At 42.4% G+C, this 26,078-nt stretch overlaps 2 protein-coding genes across 2 annotated transcripts in view; one reads left to right on the top strand and one right to left on the bottom strand.

Annotated features, from left to right (window-relative positions):
* The window catches only part of MFSD2B (MFSD2 lysolipid transporter B, sphingolipid), a 45,971-nt gene extending 37,579 nt beyond the window's left edge, over window positions 1–8,392 (top strand). The window contains 1 exon segment of the mRNA XM_075049035.1: window positions 256–8,392. Within this exon segment, the coding sequence (XP_074905136.1) occupies window positions 256–313 (58 nt within the window). The 3' untranslated portion in view covers window positions 314–8,392.
* A 222-nt stretch (window positions 8,393–8,614) lies between these two features.
* Window positions 8,615–19,421, bottom strand: LOC142040794 (WD repeat and coiled-coil-containing protein). The gene is made up of 5 exons (XM_075049034.1): window positions 19,380–19,421; window positions 18,495–18,616; window positions 14,170–16,042; window positions 11,363–11,480; window positions 8,615–9,240 (listed from the first exon to the last, which is right to left on the bottom strand). The coding sequence occupies exons 3-5, from the start codon at window positions 16,021–16,023 to the stop codon at window positions 8,969–8,971; spliced, it is 2,244 nt and encodes a 747-aa protein (XP_074905135.1). The 5' UTR covers window positions 16,024–16,042; window positions 18,495–18,616; window positions 19,380–19,421; the 3' UTR covers window positions 8,615–8,968.
* Window positions 19,422–26,078: the final 6,657 nt, after the last annotated feature.

The raw sequence follows: 26,078 nt of genomic DNA, 5'->3' as shown, positions 1-26,078 counted from the left end.
GCATGGGGTTGGCAGATATGACACAGGCCTCTCATGCACCAGCTGCTTTCTTGAGTGACAGCTGCAGACCAGAGGGGACAGGCTAAACAATCTAAAATGGGACTGGTCCTCCTGTTTAGGTACTTTAGTCACCATCCATAACAACTACACCTTGCTGGTCGTTCTCAGTTGTTTGAGATTGCCAAACTGTAGCTTGATTAGTTAGCAATAAAAGCCAGAAGTCTGTTCATGTATCATTTGTTCTGCTTTTAACAGAAGGAGCCATCAAAGCACAGAGAACCTGGATGACCATAAAGAGGACACTTCTGTCTGAAAGCTCTGAATACTGTGACTTTACAAATAGTCTCACATCCCATGCCCAAACTCTGTGAGAGTCTTCTGGGACACTTCTCTGCTCACATTTTATCAAAAAGGATAAAGGATAATTCTGACACAGTCAGTAATGAAATCAAGAGAGGACACCACCATGCAAAATATATATCAAACTCCTTGCACTGTGCTAAAAAAGACATTACAAATGTTCAGGAACATAAGCTATTGAAGTCTTGGGGTTTTTTTTGTTCATTTTTCAATGATTAACAGAAGGCTGTGATTTCATTGCAACAGGAGATTCTAGGGACTTGTAGATCAAGGGAAAAAAGTGTAAATGTGATGCACAACCCAAATTTTAACTCATGTGATGTATTTCCCCCTTAGAGCCTGGGGTGGATTTTGAACAAAAAGTCTACCTATAAATTGCACACTGTTGTGTCTGGTAGGCACTTGGGAATCCTGAAGTATGCTATAAGAAGTTAGGATTTACTTTGTTTTGAAATGAAGCAAATCACTGATGCAGGCATGTTTTGAGGATTTTCTCACACAGAGTTTTTTCTGAAAGAGATTTTGATGTAATTTAACTTCATAGATTTTTGTATGAAACAGAACCTTACATTTCTCATTACTGGAGTTCCTTGCTTCTGACACCTGTAAACTCATCTTTGTCAGAGAATGAGTACTTAACATTTTCAAAAACATAATCTCCACTCAGGATACCCCAAATCAGTAGTCCCTTCCAAAAATTAGACTATGCCATTCAAATGTCTGTAAATTTTGGCCTTTATGTAATCATGATACTCACCCATTTCTCATGTGGTGTAGGCTCTCTGCCTCACAAAACACCATGGCATGGCTATTAATCTCAGCTTGCACACAGTGTTTTATAATAATGAGGCTACACCTGACCTTTAAATGGTGATTTTTTTTCAGTCAGGGATATGTCATCATGCTTTAGATACATTAACTGAAACCTCATTTCTACTATAGATTCACAGTGCTGAACTCATTTTGTAGGTGAAAGACACACCTAACCTCAGGCACTTTCTGGAGCACTTAAGTTCAGACCTGGTCATTCTGGGCTGCTTCTGTAGTCAGTGGAGATACAGAGACCTCCAGAGGCTGGCTCCAAGCTTAAGCTAAAATGACTGGACTCTGAAGACATACCTAAATCTGGAGGGGAGAGTGATGAATCCCAGAGTTGAAGGCTTGTTCACCTTGAAGAAATTAGCACAATGCAAGACAAGACACAGCCCACTGGCTTCACTGCATGAATATGTGGGAGGGTGCCTTTATTTTATACTGGAAGTGCCTCTGGAGGACTGGCTTGACGCTGTTAGGGAGCACTTGCCGTAGGTGTCACTGGAGGCAGTGACTACAAGTAATTTCCTCAGGGCCATGTGGGAAGTGACTCCAGTGCTGGGAAACTGGGAAAGCTTTTACTTAAAGACATTGTGAAGTAAAATCAGTGCATCCACTGAGTGTCTCATCAAGTTTAATACTGAAACCTTTTCAGGAAAGCTTGAAGTTTAAGGCCTAATGAACTGTCCTAATTCAGCAAAACACTTAATCATGAGTGAGCTTTTAGGGATATTTTGAGTGTGTGTGGGTAAGAGTTAACTATGTTTAAGACTTCTGTTGAATTGACATCTAAGGCTGGGGATTTTTTGTTTCAGTTCTTGGACAAATCAAGATATGTATGCCTGGGGCATATGTGTTTACAACAAAAAACCCCAATTTTGAGTCTGATGGAATTTGAAATAGTAGATTTACTGCACTTTGAATTAGGTAAGTTATGTAGTAATATCACATAGCTCCAAAACATCATAGAAAACAGTTTTGGGGGTTTGATTTATTCTGTGATATTTGCGTATTTCTGAATAGTCATCTTTAAAAACAACCAGAAGTCCCAGTAAAGGCCGTTAATGTTTTTTAATGGGTTATGTTTTCAGCTGTTATAAATCTGTAGCTACAAGGCAGTGGATCTGTGTCAGTTTACATAAGCCAAATACTTAGCCCAGTGATAAAAGGGTTGCAGAAACTGCTGGCTGGGGTTGATTGGAGCAATTTGAATGTGGCTTAAGATATTATTTCTAGATCAGTTGTGCAGCTGCCTCTAAATTGCACAACACTGAATCTGAATTCACTCTCTTGCAAGGTAAACTTAGTTGATTATAAACTGTTTTCCTCTTTCCAGAGAGACAATGTGATATTTACCTAACAGATGCATTCAGTCCTTGCTTTGCATATGGTAGTAATAAAGGGAACTGCCAAAATCAAATAGAAAGCTTCTGTAGATGAAATGTAGTAGAGTATTTTTATATTTTGAAAATCTCATTATTTTATTTGATTATCAGAGTTGTACTTTTGTTAAGAAAATGAATGTATTTTTGTAAGTAAAACGAATGGAAGAGTAAGTGCAGGGTAAGATATTTTTTTTGTAATTTTCTTTTTTTAGGGCTTAGTGTTGGTGCTGTAAAATGAATGAACTTTTGTACGTCTCCTTGTCAGTTTTAAATGATGCGTATGCCTTAAGTATGTTCGGAACACGTGACTGAAAGAAGCAGGTTCTTATATTGACAACCATTCAGATTAAACGCTAATCTAATGTAAGCCTCCTGCCTTGCACTGACTGGCAGTAACAAGGGCCAGGTTCAGTCCCCAGGGGCTCTCATCCAAGTAACACCCAAATACAGTTGTAAGAATATGGGAGATTGGGTTAAGCCAGCTGGGTGCCTAATGGACAGCACTTCCCCACCTGCATGCAAGCAGTTCCAACAAATGGATTTACACAAATAGAGGAAGAAAAGGATAACGGAGTTACGTGTCACTGGGTAGTCCCCCATAAAGCAAACCATGCCCATTCCTTGCCCTTGCTGAAGTACAGTGATGGCAGCCCAAATCTTCTACACTGGGCTGATTGCTGGTATAGTTGGTAGCTGAGCTAGTCACTAGTCATCTCTTCCAGCTTCATCACCCTTGTAGTTTCTACCTAAAAATAATGTTGAAACTTTCCAAGGTTATATGGGCTTCCTGAGCATTACTGCTGGTGATCAGTCTAACCGTGGGTCACAGCTAACCGCGTTGGCAAGCCGCCGTTCCCCATCAGGCACTGAAGGAGGGGGTTGCTGTTAGCCACCGCCATCAGCCGTGTCTCCTGCAACCGTGTTCTCCGACCCTGCTGCACCCTGTCTGTCCCTGAGCTTGCTGACCTGCCACGGCTTAGGTGGATTAGATCGCTTGTGCTGAGTCCCCCATTTTAATAGGTGAATACCACCTCGGATGTCTGTCTCTGGGGAGTCCCTGAAGGCTGGAACCTTTGGTTTCAGGTCACTGGTTTTTCAGGAAGGGCTCTGTAGATTTGAGAACTAATTCCTTAAGTCACTTCTGCACCTTATAAGAATTGCCGCTAGATTCAATCCCTGCTGCATCCTCTCATCTCTATTCACCTTCTGCATTCCAAGTAACATAGTTGAAATGGACAATGTTTAAAGCCAAACCCTGCTTTTTTGTGTTCATAGTTTGTTGCCAAATATCACTTGTTCATCTCCTTTTCTATTTGCCTTTCTGGGCTGTAGATAGAAAACTCAGGATTAAATCAATCTTCTTGAGAAGAGGAATTTCCTTGAGGGAAACTCAGGTCATTTAAGACCTGGTATTTGTTGTCCAGCTCTTTGAAGGTGGAGAGGGCAAGTTAGTTCAAAGTCTGATGCAGTAGGGTACAGCCAGTAGCAATCTAGTGTATAGGGGTCAATCACATATCTTGTATGAATTTCATGTCATAGTTAGGTAAAAAACAGTCTCAAAGTGCTACAACAGAGTCTTTCCCTTCAGAAAACTTCTAGACTGATGGAAACATCAGTTGGATTCATACAACTAGCAGGTGAGGGAAGGAGTTTTCTGTTTTCCTGCAGTTTTGGAGATCAGAAGTTCCCTGTGCTGCACTGAATGCTTTTTTTTCACCTTAACTCTCTGCAAGACCATGGCTCGGATACCTGGCGAGAGTGCTGAGTATTATGGTTACAAAAATGTGTATATGTTATAGGCTTAAAGTATGAAATCAGATGGCTTTCACAACATTGAGCACCAAATCTGCTGCATAAAACAGATGCTAACTTCCTGGGAAGCTTCATTCAAAAGACACAGTAGCAGCATGTGTCACTGTCCCTGAGGCAGAGGAGGAGACTTTTTGCTATGTTGCACCTGAGAATATACAGTCTCCAAACACACAAACTGGCACGACACAGAGCTGAACAAACAACGGGGGGAGAATGGTGCTAGAGCCATGGTACTCTGCAGAAAAGTTGGGTCCTCAACATCATTTCAGAGATGATTACAGAGCAGCAGTCTCTAACCCTAACTGGAGAGCAGCAGTGCTGTTGGATGGTAGGGAAACATGAATGTTTGCTCTAGAAGTGTGGAAGCAGAAATAAATCTTATTTCCTGATCTATTCCTTGTCCTGAATGATGTTAGACAAGACTATGAACTTCAACTACGCCCTTCAGCTTTCTGTCCTCATTTTTGCTGGACTCTGCTGTAGATGGTGAGGAAGGATTGCTCAGGCCCTATGGAACTGACGGTCACTTGCACAGCTTCATCGATGGAGGTACACTTTGGAGACCCAGCACCCATCCCCTGCCCGCTCATCTTTGCTGATGAATGTGGAATCATCTATATTCAGCAAAGGATCAAAAGGATTTCGTTTTCACCTTAGTATTCTCCATCATGGACTTTCATTTCTGTTTTACCTGGAGGATGTTTTCACCTGCCTAGGGCCAACACAGGCGACCAGCTTGTCATCATGGTGATGGAACCATGTTTACACTGGCTGAGAAGTTTCTGTCCAAATTGGCTGCAGCCCATGAGGAAGTATTTCCCTTGTGTTTCCAGAACAAACTCACCCCTTGGTCACCTTCAAAGTCATCGAGAAGAAGCTGCACATTTGCCACATCCAGCTTGAGCAATTCTGCCAGTGCTAGCCGTGTCAGATTGTGAGTCTGAGTGCATAGACGTACCTGCCGACGTCGGTGTGGGATGAATGCAGAACTGTAGCCACCTCCAGACTCCTGGCAAAGCCTCAGCTGTGCTGAGCTGGCCAGGCAGAGAGAATGGGCAACTCCAGAATTCCCAAAGTGACTTGTAGGGGTGAAAGAAGAGCCATAAGAGAAGAAAGCTCCCTAAAACCACCCTGCAGTCCTCTCCTAAGGGCTCTTGGATTGACATCAATGACCGGGTGGAAAGATGTTGGATGTGGAAACCAAATGCCACATGCAGAGCATCAGTTAACACTTTCTGGTTACCAGATATTCACACACTCAGCTTGTCCCTCCCTGATTCCCTGCCTGAGCCTGTGTTCATACAAAAGCAGATCAATGGAAAAAACCAGCAACTTTACTCAAGAGATGATCAGAGACTGCAGCAAAAAGGGTGGAATTTCAGTGCTGGAGGATTCCCAGGAACTGGACAGTCAGCAAAAGCAATGCTATAAAACCTAGGAAGGACGTATCTTAATTATTCTGGCTCTGCAACTGAAATAATGAGGAGCTTGACAGAGGGCACAGTTAGAAAACATGCTGGGATGTCAGCCTTCTCCATGTCATAGCACAGAAGGGAATGTGTTTTGGTCCTAGCACTGAGAGTACTGATTGCAGGCTTGGTGTCTGCAGACGGTAAAAAGCCCATTAGGAAGTGCCTGATAGACCCGCTCTAACTGAGGAGAACCAGTAGGCAAGTGCAGGGTGTAACACACAAGGAACTCATGCAAGATACACAAAGGGAACCAGAGTTCAATCTTTCTTTTCCTTCACCTTTCTTTTCAGACCCCACCATGTCCTCCCAGTTTGCCAGCAGACAGTATTGTACTTGTTGCCTACAGGGTGGATCTGAGCAAGGAAACCGTACAATAAATCCAGGACTAAGACATATTGCAGGGCAGGCTGAGTTAATCCAGAAATTAATTGAAACTGGACATATTTTTGGGGTAGTCAGCGGTGGCACTTGGTGAACACTGGTGTGCCTGCGGCCCCTGCTCGGGTGGTTGCTCAGGGTCCCCGGAGAGCCAGATGTCCCTGGAGAAGTAATAAAGACTAATAGGAAAGAGGGATTTGGATCTCTTGGGACAAACCGGGAACAGAGTAGGCAACAGGTTTAATTCATCAAACCCATTTTGTGTTGGGCATAGACTGCTACTGGAAGATGATTCTTCCCACCACCAGCTGGGGTTGGAACCCACACTATGCCAAAAAAAAAAAAAAAAAAAAAGGAGCTGCTAGGGGTAAAGGAAGCACAGCACCTGCCCATGTTAGAAGAAATAGGATGGAGGAAAAAAAACCACCTCGCTTTCCAACTTGTTCCTGTACCTCTCCACTTTTCATCTTCACTTGTTTCATTTGGAAAACTCACAGCTGGTAGCTGAGGATGAATGATTAGATATGCACCTGAAGTGCAACACTCCCACTGGGGATGAAGCAATGGAACATGGTGGGACTTTGGCAGCAGAAGCTATACTTGATTTTTAAGGTTTCTGGCTTCAAGAAGCTTTGATTTTTTTATTTTTTTTTTTATGTCTTTGATGCCTGGTTGTGAGAAGCCATTTACTTGGTGCTGTGTTCTTGCATCCTGCCAAATGGAAAAGCCAAGGATCTTTGGACAAAATTATTTGTCATCTACTGGTCTACATGGTGGTTGCCACTGGGCTTTGTGGCTTTTGGTTAGAGTGATTGCGGACAGCCTCCGGATTAAACAGTGACAATTACTGAGAACAGATGCTTGTTATGTAGAGGATGAAGCCCACAATTGCCAAATTATTTCACCTGTTTTCCTCCTCCCCTGTGCAACAAAAGCTGTTAACTTCTAGTTGCACCACCCAACACTGAGTGCTCTTTGCAGCTTTCGCTGATGTTGTATCTTTAGTATTGGATTTTGTGGACAGATGATTTTTTGACAGTGGCTAAATTTCCAAATAGGCAATAAAAAAAGAGATTATATTAGTCCTAAAACAGCAGCTCCAATTCTATAATCTCATCACTTGATTCCTTCTCACGCAGTAAGCGCCACTGTGAAAGCCTGATAAACTGCTTAATGTTATCATGCTTTAATTTTATGGGTAGCAATCTTGGATTACTGTTTTCTTCAGTGTTGCAATCCATACTACAAAAACTTCTGCTGTTTTCCAAATTTCACCTTTGCATTTTCTCTCTCTCACTACAAAAGCCCCTGTCAGCCTTTAAATTGGATGTTCTCAAGGTGATGGGTTATTGGACTTCCCTTCTGCCTGTTCAGCACATATTAGCTATGAAAATTAAAAGAGATGCATTGAAGGCAATGTTGTTAATATTAACAATATTGTTTCAAAGGGAAAAATTCCAATATGAAGAGATGTTTAGACATATTAACTGGCAAATGTTGTTATTCAAATGTAACTGAAGTCACTTTATGCCTATAACGATGTACTGGGTCTGGCTGGGACGGAGTTAGCTTTCTTCATAGCAGCCTGTACGGTGCTTTGGATCTGTGACCACGACAGTATGATGACCCACCGATGTTTTGGCTGTTGCTGAGCAGCGCTTGCACAGCATCAGGGCCTTCTTTTTCCAGCTCTGTCCCACCAGCGAGCAGGCTCGGGGGAGCACAAGAAGCTGGGAGGGGACACAGCTGGGACAGCTGACCCCAACTGACCAAAGGCATATCCCAGACCATAATGACATCGCGCTCAGCACATAAAGTTGCAAGAAAGGAGAGGACGGTCAGAGTTACAGCACTCAAAACCCAAGCAACCGTTATACGTGCCGAAGCCTTGCTTTCCCACAAGCTGCTGAACAGCTGCCTCTTGATGGGATGTACTGTGCAAACTCCTTATTTTGCTTGACTTGCAAACACAGCTTGTTTTACCTATTAAACTATCTTTATCTCAACCCACGGGTTGTTCTTGCTTTTGCCCTTCCAATCCTCCCGTCCTGGACAGAGGAGTGAGTGAGTGGCTGGGTGGGGGCTCAGCTGCCACCTGGGCTCAACCCCCCACAGACGATGACACATGTGACAGCCACTTCCCCAAATCCACACAGAGAAGCAAGCACAGAGAGGCGTTATTAGTGGGCACAAGAGGGGAAAAGGGTCTTGCTTCCACACATTACGGATATTTGACATGATCATACTTTGTCCCAAACTCCATATACCTAAACTAGTGCTTACACCCCTAGTAACACCAGTGCAAATGCACATGCACCTCTGCAGGTGCTATTTCTAAATAATAGCGTAACATTTCAGGCTTTGGCAGAAGTGAGGAAATGGGGGGCAACGCAGCGTTTTCAAGGGTTTCTTTATTATGCAAGTTTACTATCATCTAAAAACACCAACATATTAAAGACCAAGATGGAAATTTTAGCTCAGAAGCTTGTAGGAACACGTGTTTTCAACCACTGATACAAAGACCTGGTCTATACTGCAAAAGGCATATTTAAAAAACACTGCTCAGTACAAAAAGAAAAGTTAATGTTTCCAAGCATCAAATAAATAATTTACAGTGATATGCAACAAAAAAATTACAGACATCCAACAGAGATTTGAGACAGACTGTTGTTCAGAATTTGCAGCCCTATACAGTAAATTTAAAAGTCTCCCATTATAAGACAGACATTACAAAATAACTGTCAAAAATTACATTTTACTGCTGGGCTGTTCTGAAGGACTGCTGCTGTCTAAGGCCTTGGAGGAGCAGTCTCTGAGGACTTCCAAAGAACTCGTGATATCCAGACCTTCAGAAGAAGCGGGTCTGCACCCTTCTGTAGAACTGATGATGTCCAAAGTTTTGGAAGAACAGGCACTGTAGCCTTTCATACTGGCATCTCTTACGACTATCTCCTGCATGGATGTAAACGTTAACGGAACAAAGCCCTCGCTGTCCGCTGTGAGAACAATCCAAGATGAACCTGTGAAGACACGTAAATGTCTGTTTGTAAGTTTTCCTGTAATTAGGTATGTTTAAGGTATAAAACATATTTCTTCTAAAATTAAATGCTTCTGTATGTTTACAGTTTTTCTAGCCAAAACAAAAAAGAATGGGGAGACAGAGGTTGTATGATCTCAAAAATAAAGGACAGTTAAGAACTATGCGAAACAGCTTTCTGACCAATTTTTCCACTAGGATATGAGACTATAATAAATGCATGCTTCAAATAAGGAGGAGGAATGAAATTCAAACAGAATTCATAAGCATCCAGACTTCTTTTTAATTAGGTATTCATAAGCTACTTCACAGTGCTTAAGCTGTGCAGATACTGTAAAAAGCAGAAATTTATTAAATGAAAAATTAGTATCATAAAAATAATTTAGAAACTGCTTCTATTATGTAATTTCAATATAATTAATTCCAATAAATACAAGGAAGAAATACTGTACTATACTGTACAAACCCCATGTGTCTGGTCCATTTGCTATTCGACTTCACATCATCATTAGCATTATTTTTACAATTTGAAATCTTTTACTGAATCTGAAACACTGACTTCTACCAATTCATATAAACCAGAAAATGTTCATACTTGTATCCATTAAGCTGATGAAGGAATAAAATAGAGCTCGCGGGGGGCGAGGGAATTCAGAGAAACATTTCCAGCTGTTTGTAAATTTACATTATGTAACTTCACGTCACAAGTAAGGTCATGAGAAGATTGTAGCTTAAAAGCACGCAACCCTTTAATCTTTTGGCTTAATATCTCTTTTGGACCAAACTTTAAAATCAATACAATTCAGGAATTTGAAAATACCATTCCTACTTTGCCCATTTATCTAGTAATATTTGTAAAATTAATAAAGAAACTACAGTAACACTGTTTGCTTTTACAATTTATCTAGTAAAGTTAGTCATATGCATGATGATTACTCATTCCTGGGCAACCAATCTGTTAAGTTTACATTTTTAAGCTAAAAATGAGAAGTCGAAACTAACACAGGTAAAGGGGACATTTTTCTTGCCAGAAAGAGAAGTCATTCAAGTTTTATAGCTCAAAATAAAATCCCAGTCTGAAAAATTAAGAGATCAGTATCTACAAAATTGCCTATTGTTATCACTGGGTATATCAGACATTTCTGGGTTGTGCCACAACATTATTAAAATAGTTGCTGTGTTTCAATGCAGGTAACTGATCCTGCAATAGGAAAACTACTAAACTACTGTAAGATAGTGGCAAGAATATTTTCAAGATTCAATTGGTAGTGAATTATCTGACTACAGTTTTATCTAGGTATCGGAATACTAAACATATTCCAGCAACTACTTAAGGAAAAATAAAACTTGCACAATGGTAAGAAAAGCAGCCTTAAGGCTTTGGGATAGCGGCTCAGTAATCCACGAGCAGGCAAACAGCAGACATGGTAGGCAAATAGTTGAAATACAGTACAGAGAATATCTGTAGTAGTGAGAGATCGTATCCCCAAAGTCTGCTTCCTACCTTTGCCAAAAGTAAGAGACTTAGAATTGACACATACACAGACATACAAGATGTGCGTGGGATGAATGGGTAACAGCAGAGAAGACCACAACAATAAGAAAGGTAGTTTTCTTCACAGCAAAAAAACAAGTGAAAGGCACTGCTAAAATCTATAGAGCTACTTTTGTGCTCATAAATAAAATATAGGATTTCTTAAAGGAGACCAGATGCTGGCACTACAGATTGAAATATAGAAAACTGTATTCCAAAACTACCAGTCAACTCCAACCTCCTCATACTCAGACTTCTCTATTTAGAATAGTGGAAAACATAAATAAAATACTGGGTGACAGTAATTTTCCTGTATTACTAGCTACTTGATAAGGGGGTATCATAGGTAAAAGTTTGCTCTTTTTTTTTTTGTAATGTAAAGATTCTTCTCAGTAAAAGCCTAGAGAAGAATCTTTATGTTATAAAACAAATGAGCAAACTTTTATTAATAATCTTGCATTACTTATTCCTTGGTTTTTTTTTTCCAGATGGGATTAGGCACATTGCTGCTGCTCACTGAGAATGTCACATGTGTTTAAAGTGTTTGTATTATTGGATAATTACAACATACCATGTTGCATTTCTACAAGAGAGAGATTGAATATCTGCTGGACTATATTTAGACGGAGTTTACCACCACAAAGAATAACAGCTCGTCTTTCATCTGAATCACTTCTGGAAAGCTGCTTCTGTAAATTCAAGAAAGAATCATTACATATCTATTTAAGCAGAGATGTCAAAACGGCATTAATGAAAACAGGATCACAGACATGCCTTCAACTACATCATTTACAGAAAGTCAAATGCTACATTCATTCAGACCCATTTGCAAGATTCATACTTTAAAGTCTCAGCTCTCAAGTAGATGATCTGTGAGCGATAGCAGCAAGGAACTGTGCTAATTCAGCAGAATTAGCTGTCAGAACAACAGGAGACGAAATCACACACTGCTGGTGAAGAAACCATGAGCTTCATCCACAGCGCAATCCTGACTCTCACCCTACCACCTGCAAGGGACATTTTCCTGGGGAGTCTGTAAAGCTGCAGGTTTTCCATCCTCCCCGCTCCCTGATCCACAACTTAAGAAGAGGTGAGAACTCCTGCTCCTGAATGTTTGGGGTGAGGAACGGACTAACAAGTCAGAAGGGCTTGTTTGTCTCACCTCTGACCATCACTGCCCCAAGCCTTAAAATCCAAAAAGCATCTTCAAAGAATATCCCTCACAGCCAGAACAAAGCATTTTGAAAATCTGCAAAAGATTAGTTGTTACAAAAACTACAATCTCTGTCTTTGAGTAGGATAAAATTCACACAACCACGTCACTTCCCAGGGAAGCCTTGGTAACATCCCTGGGCCATGAAAAAAACATGATAAAAGTAAATTCTGACTCCTTTTCTGTGCTGTGGACAGACCCATCCATCCACAAGGAGGCCATATGGTAGAGGGGAGGTCAGAGATGCACACATCCTCTTTGACCCCTGGACTGATAAGCAGTGTCTGAGAGGGCAGAGTTTATTTGGGACATTTTGGGTTTCCTCAACATTTTGTAAAATACAGCTAATAACTTGGGCAGTAGAGAAACAATCAGGGCTCAGCACAGGAGGTGACGATCCCTGTTTGCCTGTTAACCATTTCTGAATCAAATATACTCTGACTAAAGTTAAAACACAGCATTTTCTGCCAGACTTTCCAATGTCACTTGTAATTCAGAAGTGAAATGCTTTTCTTGCCACAAATGATCAGTGATCAAAATACGTAGGTAAAATTGTAGCATTACTTTAACTTGTGAAGCACCTGCATGCAAGTGTAGCTAATCTAGCTCTAGGAACACCAACACAGGCTGATACTAACTCGGTTTCAAACTGTATGTAAAAAGAGAGCTGAATATAAAAATGTTAACAAAAATTTGTGCTACCTCAAATTAAAGTAGGCTTCTAAAGAAACACCTCAGATAAATGAGACACCAGACTTGCTGAGGGAAACTTTCACTTTTCAGAGTAATGCCTCATATATAATTAAGATTTAAGAAAGCTAGAAAAATTAGAGTTATTACAATTATGAAATGTTTACAATGGAAAATAGTGAAGAGAGTGAGGGAATACGACCTAGGACCTAAGAGTTCAATGCTAGAAAACTCAAGAATAATAAATTTCGCAATAATGAAGCTGAAAAATAAGAGCTTATTGAAAGGAAAATGGCAGTTTAAATGACTTTAAATATTGACTAAGGTTTATTAATCTGAATTCTAAAAGAGACCTGTAGATTTGTGCCGTGTTTTGATAATCAGGTAACTTACACTTTCTAGCACGAGATTTGGAAGTGCCTTCTTTCAGCCAAGGAAAGTGTCTTTCACATGAAATTTGATTTTAAATCCATTTTTAAGCTACATTAATGGAATTATCTGTTGTGTCCCTAAGGGTCTCTCTCCTTCTCAGATGGTGCTTTCAATACTCATTAGCAACATTTCAGTTTCGGAGCCAAAGCATTTTTCTTTTTTTGTTTCAGTCTCCATTATTTTAGTTGTCCTCACAGGAGGACGGGAGATTGATACCAGTTCCGACACATGGAAATTTTCACTTGTCTAAATTTCTAAACAGAAAGCTTCAGAAGTTGCCTACGAAAAACATTTCCTTCCTAGCACTTCATGACAAGTCTTTAACTCTGCAACTGAACTGTCACAGGTGGGTTCTCTGGAGTCCCACCAGCCTCTGTGCAGAAGGAGAAGGTATGCCTGCCTGGGGCAGAGCCAATGAGCTCAGGCCAGCACGAGCTGCACATTCCCTATTATTACATCACTTTAAAAACACTGAAAGCCTGCAAAGTAATGGGACTTGTAACATTAGTCCCACCTACAGGAACAGGATGGAAATCTAATCCTCTTGACCATTACATGATAATGGTCTTTTTCCAGAAATGCTCTGTTTTTACCACTGGTACAGATAGCTCTGCAAGAAGGAAAGCACTACTACAGCATCCATCTGAAATGGCAATAATTTTAGATATGTTAGTTTAAGTTTAGTTTAAAAAGTTACCTGAAATATTTCCCTCATTCTATCTCCCATCAGAGAAAAATATAAATACATCGTTTTAGAAGAACTGTAAATAGGGACTGAGATGCAATTACAGGAAGAGTAGGGAAGAAGGACAACAAAAACGAGCCAGGCTTATGTAAAGCCTAAGTAAGTCTAAATAAGACTCCTATCGGATTCACCTGCATGCAGCAAGATCATTCACACGTACCGAATTTGCACGTACTAAACATTCATAGGATGTCATCCTTCCTGAGCATAATTTGCCAGAGTTTGTGTTTTAAATCCATACAAAGAACATGCATCCATAAACAGATTTTATTATTAAGGCTTCCAATATTAAAATTACCTGGCAGGTGATGTTAATAAAAGAGGGTTCGTGAGAAGATGGGTACACTGGAAGATTTCTCTTCCCAGATTTTAGCAGCTCAGTTAATTCACAGAGATGATGCTGCAATTCTGTGAAGTTACCGGACATTTTTTCTACATTTTTCAAAAAGTAACTCGCCTCCTTTTCACTTAATAGGTTATTCTTGTAAGAATTTGGTATTTTGGAAGCTGCATCTGCCTGCCTTTTTGGAGATGCTGGCTTGTTAGGAAAGGCCAGTGATGTGGCCACAGTCCGATTAACTGGTTCGGCATCGAGAGACTCAACAGCTGGAGGAAAATTCATGGAAATCTTTTTATCTTTGAGGTCACTCATGTTCAACAACAAGCTTTGTTCATAAACAGGACTCTTAATTTCTTCAATGAGTTTCCTTCTGCTGGTAGGGGACTGAATGGCAGCACGATCTGGTATCAAGAGTCCACGGCTGAGAGGGTGAACATCTGTAGAGAGATCATGAGGTATGTTTGAAAGGTTCGAACTGGAGCTCCCATTAACTGATGCAGGTGTTGAAGGACCCATTTCAAATATTAGTTCCTTAATCATCAATCGGATCATATATTTGTCTGATCTTGAAGAGGGAAGAAATGCAGGGTCAGTGAATTTTTGTCTTCCAACCAGTATCAGTAACAATTTATTGGTCAAGAAGCACAAACCCTTTGGTTTTTCATTCTTCTCTAGCTGAATTTGTTGAATATTGGGTAAATTGGATGAAGTCAGTGAATAGACTAAAATAACGTTACAAGTATTGGAGGCGACTGATACAGTTTGAGTTTTGGGGTCAAAAGCCATTATATCAGGAACCAGAATGCCTGGGATGCTAACTTTTTTGGTAGAGGTAACCTTTCTTTCAAAAGTCACCAAGATGAGATGTGAAGAATCTTGGCCACTTCCCGTTAGGTAGTCCTTGGGCCTCAGATGAAGAAGAGGACTGGAATCAGCACCCTGCTTGCTAGAAAGTATGTGAGTTAGATCCACAGGAGATGTAACAACAGGCAAGGGCTTCTCAGAGTCCAGTGACTTTTTCCCCCCATCCATGGAATACTCTTCCTCACCGCATAAGCTGGACTGCGAGGGAAAGGACTCTGTTTCAATGCTCGCTGGAACTTCAAACGCAACACCAGCATTTAAGCCACAGATCTTGTCTAGAGGAAGCTCAGTGGCAACAGCAACTTGGAAGTTCAGAGTAGCTTCCACAGCACAGATGTAGCCTCCCACATCAAAGATTGGGCAAAAAGAACAAGCATTCAGTGTTTTCTGACCATCGTCCCAAATATAAGAATGAAGGGCACTGCCTACTCCCACTACTAAGCGATTGCCTTCCTTTGTCCAACAAGCGCAGTGGATGAGACCGCTGCCTTTAATATCTGCTTTAATTCTGGAGTTGTTGAGATGAACAGAGTGTAAAACAGAGGCATCCCGTGTAGTTAGCACAGCCAAGATCTCCTTCTTCGGATGCCACACGCAGCCTTGGGGGAGCACTGGAAAAGGCTCACTGATGTCACATATCTGAGAAACTAAGAGCTTATTTCTTTCTGTAACATTAAAACAGAGCTGCCAAATGGTGATATGCTTTTTATGTTGAACAGCGAGCAGAGCTGGGGCATCAGGGGGACACGGGCCCCAGTAGAGTCCATGGACATGTTCAAACTGACCGACAACACTTGAGTCACCAAATTTTGGTTCTCCATTATGAAGGTGTAAAGAAGTTAGTATCACCTGTTTCCCATCTGTCCAGGCAATACCGTGCACAGGGTGAATTGCTTGGTATAAGGCATTAAGGCCAGTTCTCAGAAGCTTCGCCTTTCCTAGCTCCATGATTTTTAATGTGAGACATCTAAACAAATTAGAATGAAAAGAAAAAAAAGTTTATTGTAGAGGATAGAGGAAAATAGCTGTACGATTATTTAGCTTATGACCCTGCCAATGCTGGACTCTTCCTTCCAGTGAAGTCAATATACACATTATGTTCATCTATGCTTAATCCCCAACCCTAGAATTTTTTGTTTATGATGTTTCCACAGTGAAGTGCAATTTTAAGAGAAAGAAACTTTGCTGTTTACATAGGCTTAGTCTGCTGCATTTTCATCACTAGACCAGTCCTTTCATTCTAATCAACAGGTTGCTGCTGCTCAGAACATTTTCGAATGACTTCAGTATTAAAAATTTTCAAAATATCGCCTCTCGCTCTCAACTTCATGGACCATTTGTGATCAGATAAAGTAATCCCTTATAAATATAACCAAGCATTAATGTATTATCTATAAATCTGATCCTGTATTAAGTGGGTGAGAACAAGGCATTTGTATGGTTATTCCAGAAAGCTCTCTAAAAAAGCAAATGCAATTTTGAAGAAAGTTAGGATCAAAGCAGATTTTTCTGAGGAAATAAATGAGAAAAGAATTTAAAAGAAAGAACACAGGAGGGGGACAGACTCATCTACTCAGGCACGAGCCATACTATGATAGCATACGAATGACTCACAGTCTTCACCATCCTCTAATGCTGTGGTTATTTTTTTTTTCTTTTCCTAAGTGATTCAGCACCTTTTTGTCAAAGTTCGCAAACCACCTTGTAGCTCACTACTGTTCCTTGGGTAGAAGGGATGAAAGCAGTAGGCAGCTGACTATGCCAGCAGACTGGTATTTCCACATACCTGAATATCCATACAAAAATATACATACATTTTTAAATGCCTTTTGGTTTTTGTTTTTTTTTAATATCTGCAGTAATTCTGGGGATATTTTTATCATTTGGATATTGCTTTAGGACTATTTATTTTCATAGTGTCCTGCAAGGTAGAAATTACTGTAGGAAATAAAACCACAGAAAACCTTCATTCCACGATTTTTGAAAAATGGGTTACATGATTTGCCTGATGTCTCAAAAGAAGCCTTTTCAGTTCTCTCTGCATAGCATAACAGCTTAAAGAGGGAGAATGGGAAACTGCCAGCAATCATTATTCTCTGTAATCTGTAGCCAGGTGTCTGGGACTTCCAGAAGCCATATGCAAGGCACCAGAACTTAGGAAGGGTTCACAATTTTACACATATTTCTAGTTTCTGAGCTGTGAGGAATCCCTACTCTATGCACAGAAGCCAATTCAAAGAAGTTGATTGTTTCCTCACTTAAGATTCTCCGTAGGATTTGGCTCAGCTGCAAAGCCATGGCACAGAATGAGTTGCAGCTTTAGTAAGAAACATGAAAAACAAGAAGAAAGTGTCTGAGAAAGTCAAACTGTCAAACTGGAAGGTTTTATCACAATGTGCAGGGCCTGGCACTACCCAGTATTTTAATTAACTATTTGTGGATGACGGCAAACTTGGAGGAAGGGGACTGGAAGAGCGGATTTCAGAGACTAAAATTAGACAGAAAAAGTCATGTTATGATGATCAAGATAACTTCTTCTTCTCAAACTAATAACAGGTGCAAAATAATATACATAGTAATGAAAAAGCCCCAAACATGGATATCTCTTCAGGAGTAATTCCCAGTGTAGCAGTATAGCGAAAAAGGATCTGGTTTACAGTGGATCACAAACTGAATATTTCAGTAATGCGAGAATGTTGCCAAATAAGACAGCATCATTCTGGAATGTTTTTAAGAGAGATGCCATACACAAGGGAGATAATTACCCCACTTCCTCAGACCTAACAGTATCTCCACTGGAGTACTGCACCTAGCTCTGGGTTTAACAGTCCAAGGATGATGGAAATGCCCAACAGAGCTCAGGGGCCAGAGAAACACGAGAACTGGGTTCACTCAGTTCGGAGAAGATTGTGAGTGGAAACTTGCAGACACCCACCACTCTGCTGACAAGAGAACACTGATCCATTGTTCTCCAGGTCTACTCTGGATAGTGCAAGATAATAATCAGCTTAGTTTCAACCAAGGAGATTTAGGTCAGCTATTAAGGAAAAATTCTAACCATAAATGATAGCTAAGCATTGAAGCAGGTTACCTTGGAGCGGGGGAGAAGGCACCCCATGAATTTCATAATCTGTATGAGCCAATTAAGTCAATGTCTGTCAGGGATAAGTTTAAGTACACTGGGCCCTGCTTCATGGTAAGAGAGCACTCGAGATCCTTCCCAACCAACTTCTCCACCATCCGCCCAACTTCTTCTCCCCTCTAAACTCCAGTACGACCGACCCCAGCTTCTCCCCTCTAAACTCTGGTACGACCGACCCCAATGTCGTTCAACAACCGCCACTCGCGGGAAAACCAAGTCGTCAGTTGTTCGTTCCTCAGCGCCCTGAATCACCGGCGCGCTGCTAGGCCATACTTACTGACGGCAGGGAGACGATAACGACGCTGAGGAGACCAGGAGACGCTGAGGTACTAAGCCTCCTGGGCCATCTGGACGCCTTCCCGTGACACAAGAGTCTCCTCACGCCGTCCCCACCGGGGCCTGCAACAGCAAAGGAGCAAGATGCCCACTGGCCATCGCACTCCCGCCCAGGCCGCGGCCCTCGGGCTGACGAGGCGTGCCACCGCCAACGAGGCTCCCGCCAACCAGCCCCTCGCTCTGTGGCCGCCCCGGTCCTCACCTCACGCCCTCGCACCCTCCTCGGTCCTCACCTCACGCCCTCGCACCCTCCCTGGTCCTCGCCTCACGCCCTCGCACCCTCCTCGGTCCTCACCTCACGCCCTCGCACCCTCCTCGGTCCTCACCTCATGCCCTCGCACCCTCCTCGGTCCTCACCTCACGCCCTCGCACCCTCCTCGGTCCTCACCTCACGCCCTCGCACCCTCCTCGGTCCTCACCACACGCCCTCGCACCCTCCTCGGTCCTCACCTCACGCCCTCGCACCCTGCCCGGCCCGGCAAAGGCCGAGCTGCCCCGGGCCTCTGTCACGCTACCGCCGCGGGCGGGCGGGCCGGGATGCTGGGTGAAAGGCGGCGCCCGTCCCCAGCCCCTCTGGGCGGCCGAGGGGACGCTGCGGGGGATCCTCCGGCGGCCGCCGCCACCGCGGGGCACCGGGCGACCGGGGCAGGGGGCAAGAGAGAGCGCCCAGACCCGCCCGCCCGCGCCGCTTTGCCCGCGCCGTCACCGCCCGCACCAGCAACCCGCCGCTCCCTGCGCGGGCCCGCCCGCACCGATATTTCCCGCCTCCCCCGGCGGCCCGCCCGCTCCCTCTCCGTCTCCTCCCCGCCACGGCCGGCAGCCTCACCCGCCCGGCGGCGCAGCCCGGCTCCGGTGAGGCAGTTCCCGCGGCCGTGCAGCGGAACGCAGCGCTTAGCCCTGCCGGGCACCTCCCGGCCCGGCCCGGCCCCGCCTCCCCGGCTCGGCCCGGCCCCGCCCCGCCCCGCCCGGCTGCGGGGGGGGGGGGGGGGGGGGGGGGCGGACAGCGGCGCTCTAGCCGGGGAGGCCTGAACTCTATGAGCCGGCAGGCGGCGGCTATGAGGGGGCGGGCGCTAGGACTACAGCTCCCAGGAGGCGGTGGGGCGGGGCGGTGACGTACGCCCCGCGTGCGCCCCGCCCCGCCCCGCCTCGCCCCGCCTCCTTTCCCCCTCCCGGGTCCCGCGCGTGGCGCGAGCCGTCTCCTCAGGGCGCCTCAGCCGCCGGCACCGCTGAGGGGACCGCGGGTGACGGGACGGGGACCCGTCCCCTCCGTCGTTCCCCGGGGCGGGGGGGGTCACGGACCGACCGAGACGTCCGACCCGCTGGCGTGGCCGCATCCGTGCGGCTCTGGGTGAGGTCTGAGAAGGAACCAAAGGAGAGAGGAGACGCCGCAGGCGGGAGGAGGTCGAGTCCCCAGCGCGGTGTCCCATCGTGTGAGGGGTGGCCGGCGGTTCAGGCATCAGCGGTGTGACTGGGCTGGCCTTGCTGCCAGGGGTCGGTACACACCCCCCACACACACCCCCACACCCACCCACCCACACCCCCCACACCCCCCACACCCCCCTCACACCCACCCAGGGCCGCAGGGTGGTAAGAGAGAGAGCTCCTAAGACCCGACACTGGTCTGAATGTGAGGCCTGCAAGTTTCAGGAGTTTTTTGGATCCTCCTGCACAAGATAAAGATGCAAAATGAGATATGTGCCTGCTTTGTTTTGTGTTTGGTTGGTTTTGTTTGTTTTTTTTTTTCCTTGGGAGGTCACATTTAAGTGAAGAAAGCATATAAATGTGATACAGAACTACTCCAATACTCCAGTACTTCTTTGGTCCCGATTTATTGCATCGGTCATAACTTCTTACAAGTCTCTGAGGCCTTTTTAAGGTTAATTATATTGCAAGACTGTGCCACTTTGTCACTACTTAGTACTGCAGAGCAGTCCGATCATCGTACGGTTCTTGAAACCCATACTTCTGACAGGATGTCGAAGCACTGGAAAAGGTGCCTTAAAGAGCTGCCAAAGGTGCGGAAAAAATGCTTGAAATGGTTGCAAGGTCAAATATGTAAGTAGCTCAAACTTAGCGAAAGAACACTAGGTGGTGACTTGACTATGTTGCATGAGTGCCTTTACAGACGGAAAAAAAAATCAGAACTACAGAGTCCTTTAAGTTAGGGAAGGAAGGTTTAACGAGAGCCATGGATGAATTCAAATATGTAAGACACAGCTGTGAGTTTGCAGTCACGGGAACAAACTACCAACAGAGCAGATCCTCTTCATGCATCTTCAAGTTAAAACTTGGTGACTTTCAGGGACATACTTAAATGCAGATTGTGCCTCAGTCACAGACAAATTTCTGAGCTCAATAAATGGATTTTGCATTCAGTTCAATGGCCTGCGACGCACGATAGGTGAGGATATCTATGTATCTGTGCGATAGAAGGTAAAATTCCATGTACTGTCTCTATCCAAAAAAGCTCAACATAATTTGACTTTTATACCTGACAGGGCACCTGCAAGGTGCTGAAAGATAGGTTGGTGTGTTTGAGAACACTGCAAGGAGTAAGAACTCTTCTTTTACGTGATTATGCTGGAAAAGGTTTGTGGAGGAGAAATTCCTGCCATTCAAATTGAAAGAAGTTAGTTTCCAGGTTCCTTTGGAGGCTTATTCAGCAAAGGAGAAGTGGCCATGGGATAGAGACAGAGATGGCTAGAGGTGGAGAATAGAATTTGTTTGAATTGTTGTATTTTTTAAATGAAAGAGAGTCTTTCTGCCAGCTTCAGGCACTTGATGCTGCGAGTTGCATAAATAAATAAATAAACAAACAGATTTGAGATAATAGATTTCCAAGGTTACTTTTTAGTTTAGAAAGATAAGCAGTGGACCCAAATGCCAGCTTTTGTGTGTTGCTCCACAAATACACACTCTCGGGTGCATGAGAATTTATCAGAAAATGAACAAACACAGTTTTGGTTTCTCCTCTCTATTTTCCTTTTTCTCTGTCATTAACAACAGACAGGGTCCAACTGTAGAGCAGATAATCCAAAACTAGCCCAGAACTGAAAAGGAAATCTGAAAAATTTCCTGTAGAAACTTATTCTTATGTTCACAATATATGTTAATATACTCTCAGGGTTAGGGCCTTACTATATTACAGCTCTTGGAGAGGTGAGCAGAGATGAGCTCTGCTTGAGAGGCAGCAATCACGATCATTTTATTTGCTCTCGTTCTTTTAGCTCTGGGAAGTACACACTTAGCACAGTTCTAAGAATGGAACAGCACTAGGAATTTCTACTCTCTCTTGCCTGCGCCTGTGTCTCACCTGGTGGTTTGGTAAGGGTTGTTTTCCAGTTCTCCAGTTCAGCTCCCTTCTCTCTGCAAGACTGCATATGCTTGAAACATTCAGTGCTGTATTACATCAGTTACTGGCATAGAAGGTGCCTGGGGTGCTTGGTCCTGTGCCTTGCAGAGGGTAAGATGGAGCCTGTGCTTTCAATCATCTCATCCTCCCTCTGGATAACAATTAAGAGTGACCAAAAAATACACCTCCTAAGGCATTAATGATATGCCCTGCAATTTTTTTACATTGATGGTGATGTAGTTCGAAAGTGCTGCCAAGCCATCTATAAATTAGAAAACTTTTGGGGATGTGTTTCCACAGTGAGGTTGACTGTGCAGCGTTTTTACTGGGTGCCTGTGAACCTGAGCCATCAGGGAGCTTTGCTAGACAGTAACAGGTTGCTGAGTATAATTCTGTTTCTGTAATCTCAGAAAGGATCTTGTTCAACAGTAACGATTTCACATTTTTGTCTTTTCATATAAACTTAAATTGACCATCCATATTAATGTACAGAAATAAACATTTAAAAATAGTTTTGTCAGGTGGAGAGGCCACAATTTAAGAATGTCTCAGCAGATATTTTCACATTAAATGTTTATTTTTGTTTCCTATGCCTATAATTATAAAAGTATTTTAAAAGACTTTTATTTTCATCATCTATTATATGTATAAATGCTAACTGAGTTCTACAAATGAACTGAAAATATCACCAAAACTTGTAGTTATTTGCAAATCCGTAAAATATGGTCAGTTGTATAATATTTTGATTGAAATGGAATTGTCTCGGACTACCAGAGTGCTAGGATGGTGTGTAGGTAGTTATTATTACACCTAGATGTTTATTTCCATGCCCAACAGTGTGTATCTTATTTGTGTAACCACAGGCTGGTTATTTCACGATGTAGAACAGTATGAAAATTGCTGTAGGCCACTTGGCCAGCAGCCACTAGCCATGACTACTCACACAGCCATGAGTGCATAGCCACAACTGCTATTTCTCAGTAGCTGTAATGCAAATAAACATCTCTTGTTTTCTTTCTTTTCTTTCCAGACTTTTCAAGCTGTTTACTGCTGATATATGTGATGCGTCTGTTACTTCAGGGATTTAAATGATGCAGAACCCCTTAGGAGATGTGTATAAGGTAGAAAGTGGGGCAATGAAATTATGCAAGGAAAAGTGTTTAAAAAGCAGAAATTATAGAAATCATTTCCTATGGTCATGCTCATTTAAAGCACACATTTTGTCTTTTAAAAATACGTGCTTACATTGAGTCAGGCTTATCCTTAAACACTGAACAGTCTCACAAATCTGTTCTCAGTCTGTGCACTGAGAACAGATATGTGTTCTCATAACTTAATTTGTTGTATCATTTGGGCGTCTGCTTTTCAAATTAGTTTGAAACACAACATTAGTAAGAATATAGTACAGTCTGAGAAAGAAGAGTTATGAATACCTGTCAGAAGGAAAAAATGGCAGGGAAAGAAGGTGAAATGGATGTGATGGGGAGACATGCTGTAGAGTTATTACTTATGCACTCTGTAGATTTTTTTCTTTGCTCTTATTGAGTATGTACAGATTCAAAGAACATAACGTTATAAGGGAAAAGAATAATTTGAAGATAGTTCCTGTTAACTTCATAAGCCTCATGTTTTTAAAAACATATTCAATCTAGGTTATGGACACTATTGAATGAGCAAGTTGATCTCATCATCATATCTCTTAATGGAAAAACTTAATGAGGCACTATCATGTAATTTAGACCCCTAAAATACGACGTGGTAAAGCCTAAGATCAGTAGCTAAAAGGTACAGATGGTTTATGAGCTTTTTGTTATTAGATTAAAAATGTTTCTTCTTAATTTTGGGGGGTGATTAGTAATAAAGATAATATAAGATGAGCAATTTTGCAGAAAATTACCTAGACTGGAGTCAGTATCATGCTGTCACAAGAAGGCAGACATCATTGTCAGATGTGTGAACAGGATCATTGTGTGCGAGACACATGAGTATCTTGTCAGTTCTACTTGGCTGAGTAAAGCCAGAAGGGGTCACAGTATTTCCATAGTGCAGGCAAACTGAATGTTGTGCTCTGTAGCACAAAGTCTTGCAGAGGGTTCCTTGTGGCTCCAGGCTTTGGGGAACGGAGAGGATCAGTGAAAATTTTGGGCATTAGGACAGCGACAAAGTGAGTGGGAATTACTGCTTTTCTCTGCAGATTACTGCTTTTCTCTGCAGCAGCTACCACTCCACATCTCCTGAAACCTGCCTTAGCAGGTTGGACTTCAGCAGGTCCAACACTTTGTTGGTTTATGTAGAGACAAAGTAGATGCAGGCTGTTGTCTAAATTAGTTTTCAAACAGCTGATTGTTATCTGCACTGGGAAGAAGGCATGGACAACATAGAGAACTCATACAGGAATGTTTTGTCACGCCCTGCAGTTGTTCATGCTGTTTCTGCATGTAAAAACCTACACCAGTGCTTATTCTGTGTTGGAAACAGGCCTTCAACTAAATTGTATTAGCTCTGCTGCGGTTTAAGAGAGATACTGATTGCTAGTGTAGGGCAGAGTAACGAGAGGTCCAGGCTGGATGCCTATGAACGAAACTGAAGGAGTGGTATTGCTTAGAGAGAAGAAGACTAAAGGGAGATGTAATGGACATAACAGTTTTCAAGTATTTAAGAGACAGCTACAAAAGACAAAGGATATAAACCGTGAATAGTCAAAATCTCTGCCTTGGGGCAGGAAAATGGACCTTCCAGTCTACTAGCATAAAGCTCTACATCAAACTAATGTACTTGCACTGCTGTGAAAGTGCTAGGAAGTAAAAATTAATCTCCTGACTAGTCACACAGTTTGTTGTGTGCCATAAATAATATGTAAAACCAAAATGACATCACATATATTAAAAATGAGATAGCCTTTTGAGAGTCTTTATGGTTTAAAATTGATTTGGGTAAAACAGTTATGTTGTAAATAAGGATTTTTGATATGACGGTGTTACTTTGGAATAATCTTTCCAAGGACATTTTCAGGCATACCTCTTCAGAACAAATAATATCTTCTTTTAAATTACACATCCTTGTAACTGTGGTTAGTCCAGAACCAAGCTAATATACAAATCACATCCTTACAGATAGTTAACAATAGTGTGCAAGAGAGATTGTTCAAATCTTAATCTTTCTAGTAGGCACCTGGAGTTCCCTTTTACTTGCTTCACCGTTATAGACACCTTTTCTCCTTCTCCTCTATAAATCTTGCTGTGAGAACCCTTTATTTTGGCAGTAAACAATTCAGTCCTAGATACTTCCGTCTCCTACTGTTACATTTTCTGTTTTCCTTTTATGTAACTAATTGCAAAAGCACTACTTTCATCTTTGCTACTTCTTAGGTTAATCCTGCATTGCAGGCACACTGTTATCATGCACGGTTTTCTTTTATGCTATTAACAGGTACAGGTGTTTTGAGATAACAGTGTATCAATGAAGATCAGTGTAGCTACGTTTTGTGTTGATAACAATATCATTGATATCTAAAAAAAAATGTTAATAAGGAAAGGTAGACATGGAAACGGAGATGACAGCTGTATACAAGTTACATGAGCATAAGAATATTTACAAACTGAGTGTGAAGTCGTGACTTGTTTGAAGTTGAAGGGAAATTTTTACAGTAATTTGCAGTGGAGCCAGTATTTTGACTTACACTTTTTTTGACTGATTTTACTTCTTTTTAGGTGAACTAAGTTTCTGGGGGAAGGATAACACGGGAAACAATTAGCATCATACTTACAAATTGTGACTAGTTCATTAAGTGTTGGTTATGCTATCTATGATAGGTAAAATGTAAAGAAATGCAATTAGCCTTATTGTAAAATGCACTGAAGTGTTAAAAAGAAATTTATTGATACTTACAGAGACACAGAATTTACTGATAGATAAAAGGTATAAGGTATGATAGCAATGGCCATGTTAATAATTCATTGGTGTGACTTAAGAATCATGATGCCTTCTCCACTATGCTGGCACAACTGTGCAGCTGAGCTGTGGGTTCAGTTGAGAAACAAATCCAATTTAGAAGTGTTTTGGTAGGTCTTTTTAGCCATATAAATTTTGGGGTCCATACATTTCCATCCTGTGACTGCAGGATGAATGAACAGGCATCCGATGGAGACTGAGAAGGCCTTTTGCTGGTATCAC

Source organism: Buteo buteo, chromosome 17, assembly GCF_964188355.1.
Source record: "Buteo buteo chromosome 17, bButBut1.hap1.1, whole genome shotgun sequence".
NCBI lineage: Eukaryota > Metazoa > Chordata > Aves > Accipitriformes > Accipitridae > Buteo > Buteo buteo.
Note: the sequence above shows the minus strand (reverse complement) of the source record. Positions and strands in the feature narration are given on the sequence as shown.